This window comes from Elephas maximus, chromosome 3 (genome assembly GCF_024166365.1).
Source record: "Elephas maximus indicus isolate mEleMax1 chromosome 3, mEleMax1 primary haplotype, whole genome shotgun sequence".
NCBI classification, from domain to species: domain Eukaryota; kingdom Metazoa; phylum Chordata; class Mammalia; order Proboscidea; family Elephantidae; genus Elephas; species Elephas maximus.
In genome coordinates this window covers 205795459-205810334 of record NC_064821.1, presented here as the reverse complement: position 1 = coordinate 205810334, position 14876 = coordinate 205795459, and the positions used below count along the sequence as shown (strand labels likewise).

The 14876-nt window shown below is 42.0% G+C and overlaps 1 protein-coding gene across 2 annotated transcripts in view; it reads left to right on the top strand.

The window, feature by feature from the left end:
* RXRG (retinoid X receptor gamma) overlaps nt 1-14876 on the top strand; it is a 111811-nt gene that overhangs the window by 63390 nt on the left and 33545 nt on the right. For both annotated transcript variants that reach the window (XM_049881112.1, XM_049881110.1), the window contains exon 2: nt 2400-2647. In XM_049881112.1, the coding sequence (XP_049737069.1) occupies nt 2429-2647 (219 nt within the window). In that variant the 5' untranslated portion in view covers nt 2400-2428. The remainder of the gene's footprint in view (nt 1-2399; nt 2648-14876) is intronic.

The window sequence follows — 14876 nt, the reverse complement described above, 5'->3', positions numbered from 1 at the left end:
AGCAGAATGAAACATTGCCCAGTCCTGTGCCATTTTCATGAGCACTGGTATGTTTGAGTTCATTGTTTTGGCTATTGAGTCAATCCATCTCATTGATGCTTTCCCTCATTTCCACTGACTTTCTACTGTACCAGACATGATATCCTTTTCTAGCCATTGATCTTTCCTGATGATGTGTCCAAAGTAAGTGAGCTGAAGTCTCACCGTCCTTGCTTCAAAGGAACATTTTGATTGTATTTTTTTATAAGACTGGTTTGTTTGCTTTTTTGGCCAAAACTCGTTGCTGTTGAGTCGATTCTGACTCATAGTGACCCTATAGGACAGAGGAGAACTGCCCCATAGGGTTTCCAAGGAACGGGTGGTGGATTCAAACTGCTGACCTTTTGGTTAGTAGCTGAGCTCTTAACCACTGTGCCACCAGGGCTCTACTCTTTTGGCAATCCATGGTATATTCAATATTCTTTGCTAACACCACAGTTTGAACACATTAATTCTCTGTCTTCCTTTTTTCACTATCTAACTTTTGCGTGCATCATAGGTGATTGAAAAGACCATGGCTTGGGTCAGACACACTTTAGTCATGAAAATGACGTCTTTGCTTTTTTTAAACTTTAAAAAATTCTTTTGCTGTAAGTTTCCCCCAATGCAATACGTTGTTTAATTTCTTGACTGCTGCTTCCATGGATGTTGACTTACTGACCACTTAATCCCCTCACATTCTATCCACTTGGACAACATGGATGTTGTGGTTGAACCCAGTACATGTGGTTCTTTGGATCTGTTCTTGCATGCCAGCTGTCTTAGTCATCTAGTGCTGCTATAACAGAAATATTGCAAGTGGATGGCTTTAACAAAGAGAAATTTATCTCCTCACAGTCTAGTACGCTAGAAATCCAAATTCAGGGCATCAGCTCCAGGGGAAGCCTTTCTCTCCCTGTTGGTCCTGGAGGAAAGTCCTTCTCATCAATCTTACCCTGAACTAGGAGTTTCACCATGCAGGAACCCCAGGTCCAAAGGATGCGCTTTGCTCCTGGTGCTTCTTTCTTGGCGGTATGAAATCCCACTCTCTGTTTTCTTTCCTTTCTTTTTATCTCTTGTAAGATAAAAGGTGCTTCAGGACACATTCCAGGAAAACTCCTTTTACATTGGATCAGGGATGTGACCTTAGTAAGGATGGTACAATCCTACCCTAATCCTCTTTGACACAAAATCATAATCACAAAATGGAGGACAACCACACAATACTGAGAATCATGGCCTAACCAAGTTGACACATATTTTTTGGGGGACACAATTCAATCCATCATACCAACCACACAGGGAACCAGCACCATGATTCGGGGTGGGGTTGCCTGACTGTGTTTTCTGGCCTCTGCTTTGCTGCTGCAGATCCTGAGGATCAGAGCTTCTTCTGGAGAGAATGTTCCATGCTGAACTCCTGAGATGTAGGATACCCTCCTTCTCTTTCATCTTGAAAGAGGAAGTGACTGGTTATAGGGAACTTGGGCCTCAACTTATCTGAGAAAAGTGCTGCCAGATGATCATCTGGGCAGCTGCTGTTGTTGTGTACATCCTCCCAGAGCCCATTCCACTTGTGGCTGCAGCTCTCTATCTCTGGATGCAGAATTGGTCTGTGCAGGCCTGTCTGCACTTTCCTTCCTGCAATTCCTGGGCGGCTGCAGCCATAAAGCTATGCCCATCCATTCTGAGTCCTCTTCTCAGGGTGCTGCTTAACCCTATGCTGTAGAGATGAGCAGGACAAGAATCTAATGAGGATAAGGGTACAAACAATATACGGAGCTAAGTGTATGACAGCAGCCTCTGCCTTCCCCCCAATCATTAAAAATGTGACTCCCAAAGTCAAGGACTCTGTTCTTTTCACTTCTGAATCCCCAGCACCTGGCATAGCACCTGGGACCTCATGGACCCACAATAGATGTTCGTGGTGTATGAATGGATGAACCTCTCCTGACTTGCAGGCTCAGCCCTGCCTCAATGCACGTAACAGTGTGAGCTTGAGGCAAGGAATTCTGGAGCAGCCACTTTACCTGCTCATTATGCCACCCTCCAGATGGGGATTTAGTTGACTTACCTTACCTATCTATCTGACCCAGGCTATAATTACCAAACCCAGGCCCTTGCTGTGGATCTGACACAGCCCCGGTGGGTTCCAGCCAGAGCACTAGGGAACTATGATATTGATGAGAACATCTGTCCTAGAGAAGGCCCTCTCTGTCCTCTGCTTGCCTTCATTCTACCAGCTAGGTACGTGCACCTAGGATTCACAGGTATGCAGGTGTTGCTGGAAGGAGGTAGAAAACAAAAATGAGGGCTGGGGCTGGGCCTCTTACTCTGTGCTCCTTAGACCTTGCATCACTTCCACTCTCTTCTCCTTACAGGCTCCCCTGGCCACACCGGCTCCACGTCCATGAGTCCATCGGCAGTCTTGTCCACAGGGAAGTCAATGGACAACCACCTCAGCTACACCGACACCCCTGTGAGTGCCCCACGGACTCTGAGTGCAGTGGGGGCCCCCCTCAATGCTCTGGGTTCTCCCTACCGAGTCATCACTTCTGCCATGGGCCCCCCCTCAGGAGCATTGGCAGCCCCTCCAGGAATCAATTTGGTTGCCCCACCCAGCTCTCAGGTAGGAGTCCTTCCTTCCCAAAGACCTTCCAGTTATCCTAAACAGGTCCAGCACTCAGCAGTGCTTAACGTGTGTGCTTACTGAAGTGATTGGATTGTTTCTGCAGACTTTCCTCCTGCGGGGCCTTCAGTAAGTGCATCCTTGGGTAGCACAACGCCAGAAAACTGAAGACTCCTCATAGTCTAGGAGACTGTGCCCAAAAGGGAGCCACCCTTATGGTTTTAATGGTTCAGTCCTGGCTGTGATTTCAGTGTCTCTCAGGGCTGTGTGTCATCAATGGGATGGACTACTTCATCCTTTTCAATTGAATGATGAGTACCTATTTAGTCAAGGAAGTGCCAGGTTCTCTAGTACATGTTATAGGGCCTACAGAAATGAGCAGGACATGGTCTTTACTCTTTAGGAGCTTATAGTTGAGAGGAGAAATAGGCCAGCATAAGCACATGGATAAATCTAGAACAAGGCAGAGTGTGTTACATATGTACTATCTCTGAGGTAGAGGCAGAGAATATGGGAACTTAGGAAGGAAGCCTCACCTTAATTCTGAGTGTCTTCTGCTATGATTGAGGGGAAGAGGTGTGTGCATGGTAGATACCGGATTGCTGTTCTGGGTAGCCTATGGGATGGCCAGATGCCCTTTACTTCCTTCTAACAAAACCATACTGAGATCATCAGCTTCCTCTTTTGTAGCGGTAAGCTATGAGAGCAATAATGCTACATAACAAATAGTCCCCAAATCACCAAGATCACATAAACAAACTTTTTTCCCCCCTCACTCACAGGTCTGCATGTTGGCTACAGTGGCTCTGCCTCAGATGGAGGGTGAGCTAGGTTAGACTGCAGGTTGGGCTCAAGTCTGCTTCTTGTGTCCTAAGCTAAAGGAGCAGCAGCTACCTGGGGCATGATTTTCTCATGGTATCTCACAGGAGTGCAAGAGGCCAAACCAAATCAGGAAAGAACATTGAAGCCTCTGCTCCATCATGTCTACTAATAGTTCACTGGCCTAGGGAAATCATATGGCTGATTCCAACATCAGTGCTGTAGGGAAATAGGCTGTGCCTATTCTAGTGGGGAGGCATTGGTGGTTCGGTGGTAGAATTCTCACCTTCTATGTGGGAGACAGGTTCAATTCCTGGCCAATGTAGTTCATGTGCAGCCACCACCCGTCTGTCAGTGGTGACTGCATGTTGCTGTGATGCCAAACACGTTTCAGTGGAGCTTCCAGACTAAGACAGACTAAGAAGAAAAGCCTGGCAGTCTACATCTGAAAATCAGCCAGTGAAAACCCTATGGGTTGAAACAGTCTGATCCTATCGTGCATAGGGTCACCATGAGTTGCGGGCTGACAACAGCTATAACAACGACAGCATGCTAGTAGGAAGTATTACAAAGGCACAATGCAAAGGATGTGAAGAGTTGGAAGGAATGAAGAATTAGAAATCTTATTTCCTCCACACCCATACCTATATCCACACCCTCTTCCCTCACTGTATAGCAGCCACAGGCCCATCTGTCCCACGCACCAACACACCTAAAGGCAGAATTAGTAGGTCCTGCAGCCTCATTTAAAGAGGCAGGCTCCCACTTGCTACAGAAAGAACTTTGGAGCTCACCCTCGAGGTCTGTTCTGAGGCACCACAGAACCTTGCCCATAAGCTCAGCCTCAGATATCAAGGCCATGTGGAGTCACAGAATTTTAAAGCTGGAGGACTTTGGAAATTTATTGATCCATGCATCAGAGAATTTGGAAGACATTAGAGATCATCTAGCACAGGGGTCATAGATCTGAGGGCCAATTGGGTCACACAAGTTAAGTGGATGAGCATGGGTATAAGACAAGAGGGCTGGTGGGGACTGTGGGGAGCTGAAGAACATAGCTCCCTTCCTTATCAAAAGCCAAACCCATTGCTGTGGAGTTGATTTCGACTCATAGTGACCCTATAGGACAGAATGGAACTGCCCCATAGGGTTTCTAAGGAGCAGCTGGTGGATTCAAACTGCCAAAATTTTAGGTTAGCAGCTGAGCTCTTAACTGCTCTGCCACCAGGGCTTGCCCCCTTCCTTGAAGTCACTCAAATTCAAAGACTTTTAAAGCACTCCACAGACCAAGTAAAGTCCTTCTGTGGTTCCACTTGGCCAGCCATTTTCATCCCAGTTTCTAATCTAATGGTTCTTACCTGTAGGATCTTTTTTAGCATACACATCCCCCTACCCCATGCTGTACTTTGTCTCCTGTGCAGATTGTAAAAGCCCCACAAGCTAGAACAAGGCAGAGTGTGTTACATACATGCTGTGTCTGACACAGAGGCAAAGACTATGGGCACTCAGGATTCCATTTGCCCCACCTTTGCCAGCTGAAAACCACTCGTCTTGTCCAAACTCTTCATTCCACAAATGGAGCAACTAGGCTCAGAGAGCTCAAGTGATTTGTCCAAATTCACATAGCTAGTCAGCAACAGAGCCAGGATTAGTGCCCAAGTCCCCTGACCCGCAGCTCTATGTGCACAATGCTGCATTCACCTAATGCTGAGACATGTATGTTAACTTAACCAGTGACCTCGAGATCTTCCTTTTGACGCCTACCTTGAGCTGGTGTAACAAAAAACACCACAAATGGACAGTTTTAAAGAAAGACATTGGAGGCAAGACGAAGATGGCAGAGTTGTCAGACACTTCCAGTGGTCCCTCTTATAACAAAGACCTGAAAAAACAAGTGAATTGATTACATATGACAGTCTAGGAGCGGAATCGAACTGAGTGGCAGGGTGAGGGAGAGACAGTTCAGAAGCAGTGAGGAGTTACCAGATCTGACCCGATGGGAACAGGCTCCCTGCAGGCGTGGTGAGGGAAGCAGTGGAGTTCTGGACATCTTCCCCACATTAGGAGAGACCGAGTGGCGGACAGTTCACTCAACCCGCCAGAACTGGTGAGAAGTGGCCCTCAATTGGCAAAAAATAAGTACATGCATCTAACCTACTACGCGGATCAGAAAACACCCGGTTTGGGAAGAACCTCTCTCTCTGCTCTGTACTAGATCTCAGGCAAACTTCAGCAATTGTGGATTGCAGCTTCCCCTGGGTTGGAAGCAGGACCTGTCACACATCCTGAGCCATTATCCTGGCTTGGGGGAGGGAATAAATGAAAAAAACAGGAAAAAATAATCTGCCAGCTCCCTAAGCCAGGAACTCAAGGCAGGCACAGCTCCTTTGCCTAGACACAGGCATAAGGGGTCCACAGACTCTGAATGCCTTTCAAAAACCCCTGCACAGACTGTGTGTGTCCATTTCAACAGTGAAGGCCCTCATTAGCACAGTACAACTGGGTATATACATGAGGCCTGACTTCACTGTATCAGCTATATGGTGTAGTGGCAAGTTTGTGACATTTGATACCGCTCTGCCCATTAAGCAGGGTCCTCACCTACCCACATCAGGAGCCTGAGGGCTGGTGGCTCTACCCACACCACGTAGAGACCTGTGACAAGGGTCCAAGGATAAGTGATGCCTCCCAGGCCTTACGGCCAAAAGCATTGGGTACCCATAGTCTGGTGGCAAAACCCACCCATCTACGCACTGTAGGGAACAGGGACACACTTTTCCTCCCGGACATGCAGGGGCAACCGTCTACCCCCTGCCTTGCTCAGTGCATGACCCCCTAGTGCAGTTGGATACCTGTGCCTACTCCAGTTACCCCCTGCCTGTCTAGGACTGTAGGTAAGAGCCTGCACCACACTCTTGGTGACCAACTATCTGGACACCTGAGCTGAATTCATACAAGAAAAGTAAACGGACTCCTGGGCTCACATACCTAGTAACAAATCTAACCACCTGGCAACAGGACGTTAGAGCTTCAAAGGTGCCAATTATCAAACTAGCTCACACCACCAGCCTATTTGGGCATATCAAAACAAAACAAAACAAGAAGCTAGGACAGAGTAAGCAAACATAAAATAAATACAACAATTTATTGATGCCTTGGGGACAACAGTCAATATCATATTATATAAAGAGGCAGACCATGATAGCTTCAGCAAGCTTCCAAAACAAAGAATCAAGAAATCTTCTGGAGGAAGATAATTTCTTGGAGTTACCAGAGGTGAAATGCAAAAGATTAATATACAGAACTCTTCAAGAGATCAGGAAGGAGATTAGGCAAAACATAGAACAAACCAAGGCACACACAGACAAAGAAACAGAAGAACTTAAGAAGATTATAGAAGATCACAATGACAAATTTAACAGCCTGCAAGAATCCATAGAGAGACAGCAAATGGAAATCCAGAAGATTAACAATAAAATTTCGGAATTAGACAACTCAATAGAAAGCCATAGGAACAGAATTGAGGCAATGGAAGTCAGAACTAGTGAGATTGAAGATAAAGCACTTGATGCCAACTTATTTGAGGAAAAATCAGATAAAAGAATTAAAAAAAATGAAGAAACCCAAAGAAATATGTGGGACTCTATCAAGAGGAATAACCTATCAGTGATTGGACTACCAGACAGGTGGGTTAGCAGAAAATACAGAGAGAATCATTGAAGATTTATTGGCAGAAAACTTCCCTAATATCGTGAAAGATGAGAAAATATCTATCCAAGATGCTTATTGAACTCCACGCAAGGTAGAACCCAAAAGAAAGTCGCCAAGACGTATTATAATCAAACTTGCCAAAACCAAAGATAAAAGAATTTTAAGAGCCTCTAGGGATAAACGAAAAGCCAGCAACAAAGGAGGCTCAATAAGACTCGGCTCAGACTACTCAGTAGATACCATACAGGCAAGAAGGCAATGAGATGACAAGTTGAGGGAAAAAAATTGTCAGCCAAGAATTATATAACCAGCAAAACTGTCTCTCAAATATGATGGCGAAATTAGGGCATGTCCAGATAAACAGAAGTTTAGGGAATTTGTAAAAGCCAAACCAAAATTACAAGAAATACTAAAGGGAGCCCTCCAGTTAGAAAATCAATAACATCAGATAATAACCAAAGATTAGAACACAGGACAGAGGAATCAGATATCAACCCAGATAGTGAAGTCACAAAAATAAATCCAAGCTAAAGTGCTGAAATAGGGAAACAGGGACACCGATATGGATGACAATATTAAAACAAAAAAGAAGGACTAAAAAATGTAGTCATAGATCTTTCATATGGAGAGGAAGTCAAGGTGACATTTAGGAATAAAAGATTGGTTTAACCTTGGAAAATAGGCGTAAATATTAAGGTAACCAAAAAGGAAACTAACAATCCTGCACATCGAAATAAAAAGCAAGAAAAACACAAAGACTCAGCAAGTACAAAACCAACAACAATGGAAAAGATGAAAAGAAAATACATAAAGAAAAATGACTCAGCACAGAAAATTAAGTGGAATAAAGAAACTGTCAAAGACACACAAAAAAAGAAATCAAAATGACAGCACTAAACTCATACCTATCCAGCAAAACTGTCTCTCAAATATGAAGGCAAAATTAGAACATTTCCAGATAAACAGAAGTATAGGGAATTCATAAAAACCAAACCAAAATTACAAGAAATACTAAAGGGAGTTCTTTGGTTAGAAAATCAATATCAGGCATCAAATCAAGACTAGAACACTGGGCAGAGAGGGACTAAGAAATGTAGTATAGACTTTTCATGTGGAGAGGAAGACAAGGCGATACAAAGAAATAAAAGTTAGGTTTAAATTTAGAAAAATAGGGATAAATAATAAGGTAACCTCAAAGGAGACAAACTATCCTACACATCAAAATAAAATACAGGAAAAAAATAGAGACTCAGCAGAAACAATATCAACAACGAATATAAGGAAAAAACAATATATAAAGATAATCTACTCAGCTTTTTTTTTTTTTACTCAGCACAAAAAGTGGAAAAAAGAAAATAACAACACACAAAAAAAGACATCAAAATAATAGCACTAAATTCACACCTATCCGTAATTACCCTGAATGTAAATGGACTAAATGCACCAATAAAGAGACAGAGAGTGGCAGAACGGATCAAAAAACACGATCCGTCTATAAGCTGCCTATAAAAGACACACTTTAGACTTAGAGGCACAAACAGAATAAAACTCAAAGGATGGAAAAAATATATCAAGCAAACCACAATCAAAAAAGAGCAGGAGTGGAAATATTAATTTCTGACAAAATAGACTTTAAGGTTAAATCCATCATAAAGGATAAGGAAGGACACTATATAATGATTAAAGGGACAATATACCAGGAGGATATAACCATATTAAATATTTATGCACCCAATGACAGGGCTGCAAGATACATAAAACAAACTCCCTCAGCATTGAAAAGTGCGATAGACACTCCACAATAATAGTAGGAGACTTCAACACATCACTTTCGGTGAAGGACAGGACATTGAGAAAGAAGCTCAAAAAAGACATGGAAGATCTAAATGCCACAATCAACCACCTTGACCTCATAGACATGTACAGAACACTCCACCCAACAGCAGCCAAGTATACTTTCTGTTCTAGTGCACGTGGAACTTTCTCTAGAATAGACCACATGTTAGATCATAAAGCAACACTTAGCAGAATTCAAAACATTGAAATATTCCAAAGCATCTTCTCTGACCATAAGGACATAAAAGTAGAAATCAATAACAGAAAAAGCAGGGAAAAGAAATCAAAAACTTGGAAACTGAACAATACCCTGCTCAAAAATGACTGGGTTATAGAAGACATTAAGGATGGAATAATGAACTTCATAGAATCCAATGAGAATGAAAACACTTCCTATCAGAACCTTTGGGACTTAGCAAAATGAGTGCTCAGAGGTCAATTTTAATCAATAAATGTACACATACAAAAAGAAGAAAGGGCCAAAATCAAAGAATTATCCGTACAATTTGAACAAATAGAAAGAGAGCAACAAAAGAAACCCTCAGGCGCCAGAAGAGAACAAATAATAAAAATTAGAGCAGAACTAAATGAAATAGAAAATAGAAAAACAATTGAAAGAATTAACAAGACCAAAAGCTGGTTCTTTGAAAAAAATCAACAAAATTGATAAACCACTGGCCAAAGTAACAAAAGAAAAACAGGAAAGGAAGAAAATAACCAGAATAAGAAATGAGATGGGTGCTATAACAATAGACCCAACTGAAATTAAAAGAATCATATCAGAATACTATGAAAAATTGTACTCTAACAAATTTGAAAACCTAGAAGAAATGGATGAATTCCTAGAAACACACAACCTACCTAAACTAACACAAACAGAGGTAGAACAACCAAATAGACGCATAACAAAAGAAGAGATTGAAAAGGTGACCAAAAAACTCCCAACAAAAAAAAAGCCCTGGTCCAGACGGCTTCACTGCAGAGTTCTACAAAACTTTCAGAAAAGAGTTACCACCACTACTACTAAAGATATTTCAGAGCATAGAAAAGGACGGAATACTCCCAAACTCACTCTTTGAAGCCAGTATATCCCCGATATCAAAACCAGGTAAAGACACCACAAAAAAAGAAAATTACAGACCTATATCCCTCATGAACTTAGATGCAAAAATCCTCAATAAAATTCTAGCCAATAGAATTCAACAACATATCAAAAAAATAATTCACCATGACCAAGGGGGATTCATACCAGGTATGCAGGGATGGTTCAACAGTAGAGAAACAATCAATGTAATCTATCATATAAATAAAACAAAAGACAAGAATCACATAATTTTATCAATTGATGCAGAAAAGACATTTGACAAAGTTCAACACCCATTCATGATGAAAACTCTCACCAAAATAGGAATAGGAGGAAAATTCCTCAACATAATAAAGGGCATTTATATGAAGCCAATAGCCAATATCATCCTAAATGGAGAGAGTCTAAAAGCATTCCCCTTGAGATCCGGAATCAGACAAGGATGCCCCTTATCACTACTCTTATTCAATATTGTGCTGGAGGTCCTAGCCAGAGCAATTAAGCTAGATAAAGAACTAAAGGGCATCTAGAGTGGCAAGGAAGAAGTAAAACTATCTCTATTTGCAGATGACAGGATCGTATACACACAAAACCCTGAGAAATCCTCAAGAAAACTACTGAAACTAATAGAAGAGTTTTACAGAGTATCACAATACATGATAAAGATACAAAAATTAGTTGGATTCCTCTACACCAAGAAAAAGAATGTCGAAGAGGAAATTACCAAATCAATACAATTTACAGTAGCCCCCAAGAAGATAAAATACTTAGGAATAAATCTTACCAGAGATGTAAAAGACTTATACAAAGAAAACTATGATACACTTCTGCAAGAAACCAAAAGAGACTTACATAAGAGGAAAAACATACCTTGCTCATGGATAGGAAGACTTAACATTGTAAAAATGTCTCTTCTACCAAAAGCAATCTATAGATTTAATGCAATTCCAATCCAAATTCCAAAGATATTTGTTAATGAGGTGGACAAACAAATCACCAACTTCATATGGATGGGAAAGAGGCCCTGGATAAGTAAAACATTACTGAAGAAGAAGAAGAAAGTGGGAGGCCTCACTCTACTTGATTTTAGAACCTACTACACTGTCACAGTAGTGAAAACAGCCTGGTACTGGTATAACAATAGATACATAGACCAATGGAACAGAATTGAGAATCCAGACATAAATGCATCCACATATGAGCAGTTGACATTTGACAAAGGCCCCCAAGGGGTTAAATGGGGAAAAGACAGTCTTTTTAACAAATGGTGCTGGCATAACTGGATATCCATATGCAAAAAAATGAAACAAGACCTATACCTCACACCGTGCACAAAAATGAACTCAAAATGGATCAAAGACCTAAATTTAAAACCTAAAATGATAAATCATGGGAAAAAAAATAGGGACAATGTTAGGAGCCCTAATACATGGCAGAAACAGTATACAAAACATGACTAACAATGCAGAAGAGAAACTAGATAACTGGGAGCTCCTAAAAATGAAACAGCTATGCTCATCCAAAGACTTCACCAGAAGAATAAAAAGATTACCTACAGACTGGGAAAAAGTTTTTAGCTATGACATTTCCAGTTAGCGCCTGATTCCTATAATCTACATGATACTGCAAAAACTCAACTACAAAAAGACAAATAACCCAATTAAAAAGCAGGCAAAAGATATGAACACACTTCACTAAAGAAGACATTCAGGCGGTTAACAAATACATGAGGAAATGCTCACGATCATCAGCCATTAGAGAAATGCAAATCAAAACTACAATGAGATTCCATCTCACTCCAACAAGGCTGGCATTAATCCAAAAAACATAAAATAATAAATGTTGGAGAGGTTGTGGAGAGACTGGAACACTTATATACTGCTGGTAGGAATGTAAAATGGTACAACCACCTTGGAAATCGATTTGACACTTTCTTAAAAGCTAGAAATAGAACTACCATGCAATCCAGCAATCCCACTCCTTGGAATATCCTAGAGAAATTAGAGCCTTCACACAAACAGATATATGCACACCCATGTTCATTGCAGCACTGTTTACAATAGCAAAAAGATGGAAGCAACCAAGGTGCCCATCAACAGATGAATGGATAAATATGGTATATTCACACAATGGAATACTACGCATCAATAAAGAACAGTGACGAATCTGTGAAACATTTCATAACATGGAGGAATCTGGAAGGCATTTTGCTGCGTGAAATTAGCCAGTTGCAAAAGGACAAATATTGTATAAGACCAGTATTTCAAGAACTCGAGCAATAGTTTAAACAGAGAAGAAAATATTCTCTAATTAGATAGTAGATAAGAACTACTTTAGGTGAGGGGAAAGGCAACACACAATACAGTAGAAGTCAGCACAACTGGACTAAACCAAAAGCAAAGAAATTTCCTGAATAAACTGAATGCTTTGAAGGCCAGTGTAGCAGGGGCCGGGGCTAGGGGGCCATGGTTTCAGGTGACATCTAAGTCAGTTGGCATAATAAAATCTATTAAGAAAACATTCTGCATCCCACTTTTGGAGAATGGCATCTGGGGTATTAAATGCTAGCAAGCAGCCATCTAAGATTCAGCAATTGTTCTCAACCCACCTGGACCAAAGGAGAAAGAAGAACACTAAGGACACAAAGTAATTACGAGCCCAACAGACAGAAAGGGCCACATAAACAGAGACTACATCAGCCTGAGACCAGAAGAACTAGATGGTGCCTGGCCACAACTGATGACTTCCCTGACAGGGAACACAACAGAGAACCCCTGAGGGAGCAGGAGAGCAGTGGGATGCAGACCCCAAATTCTCGTAAAAAGACCAGTTTTAACAGTCTGACTGAGACTAGAAGGACCCCGGTGGTCATGGCCCCCAGATCTTCTGTTAGCCCAGGACAGGAACCATTCCCAAAGCCAATTCTTCAGACAGGGATTGGACTGGACAATGGGATAGAAAAACATGGTGGTAAAGAATGAGCTTCCTGGATTAAGTAGACACTTGAGACTTTGTTGGCATCTCCTATCTGGAGGGGAGACGAGAGGGCAGAGGGGGTTAGAAGCTGGTGGAATGGACATGAAAAGAGAGAGTGGAGGGAAGGAGCGGGCTGTCTCATTAGGGGGAGAGCAATTAGGAGTATATAGGAAAGTGTATATAAGTTTTTGTATGAGTGACTTGACTTGTAAACTTTCACTTAAAGCACAATAAAAAAAAAAAAAGACATTTATTTTCTTACAGTTCCGGAAGCTAAAATTCTAAGCCTGCTTGTCATTGTGCTGATGTCTTTTGTGGCCTGTCTCCTAGTTTCGGGTGTCTCTGGCAATCTTTGGGATTCCTTTGCTTGTATCCAGGTGCATACATGGCATCTGTCTTCTGCCTGTGTGTGTCCATGTCCATTGTGCTCTTTTTATAGGACACAACTCAGAAGTGATTAGTTTTAGGACCCTTCCTACTTCCAGTATGACCTCATTAGCAAAACAAAAGGAAACCCATATTTCCAAACAGGGTCATATTTATAGGTACAAGGGTTAGGACTTTCATATTTCTTTTTGAGGGCCATATTCAAGCCATAACAATTGCCAAGGATAGAATGAAGACTAGCATAATCAGTGTTCGTAAGGAGTCTTGTGGGGGAGGTGGTCACATTGTGTAGATAAATTGCAATGCGAAGTTGTATGTGCTATAGCAGATGTAAGGGAGCTTGGAGACGGTGACTACAAACTTCCTGGTCAGAAGTTTCTGGACCCCCGTGTGAGGACGAGGCAGCAGTGGGGATGTAACTTGTATTTGCACCAGTCTCATCCACTGCGGTCAGGAGAGCTGGTGGTACCCTACCCTTTAGAATGGGGGAACATCAACAAGTTTGTCTATTCAGCTTTTTTCATGTGAATGTACTCTAGGAATGCCGGTCAAAGGCCAGTAGGTTAGGACAGAAAGATACACTTAATTTCTGGGACAAAAGTAAAATTTTGCAAACGACAACCGCGTTCATTTAAATAATCATTTATCAAGAACTTGCTGATAAAATCGGAATCGATTGGATGGCAGTGGGTTTGGTTTTTTGGTTTAGTTGATGAAGCAGAAGTCCTGGATGGCACAAACTGTTAAGTGCTCGATTATCTGCCAAAAGGCCAGCGATCCGAATCCAGCCCAAAGCACCTCAGAAGACAGACCTGGCGATCTGCTTCCAAAAGGTCATAGCCTTGAAAACCCTATGGAGCAATTCTACACACATGGGATCGCCATGAGTCAGAATCCACTCAACGGCAACTGACAATAATTAACAACAAAGTTGGAAAAGTAGAGCGTCAGCCAAAAGGAGGGAAAGCTTCAATGAGATGGATTAACACAATAGCCACAGCAGTGGACTCAAACATATCGATGATTGTGAAGATGGCACAGGACCAGGCAACATTTCGTTCTCTTACACATAAGGTCACCATGAGCCGGAGCTGACTCGACAGCAGCTAACAATGACTATGGATCAGGCACTATTTGGCACTGCTGTAAGTACTGGGGATAGGCTCTGAATAAGGTGGCTGAATTCTTTATGCCCACAACGTAGACAAAAAACAAACAGAATAGTTTCAAGTAGTGATAAGTGTATCTGCGAAGAAATCAAACAGGGGGATGTGGGAGTGGGCAAGTCATGTCCCATACCTCCAGGCCTGCTGTTAGCAACCACGTTTGAGTCCGATGCAGCCAAAGCTGGCCAATAAATGTTTATAACCCTGTGTGGCAGGGCCGCTATTCCTGGACCATATGTCTGCACAGAGG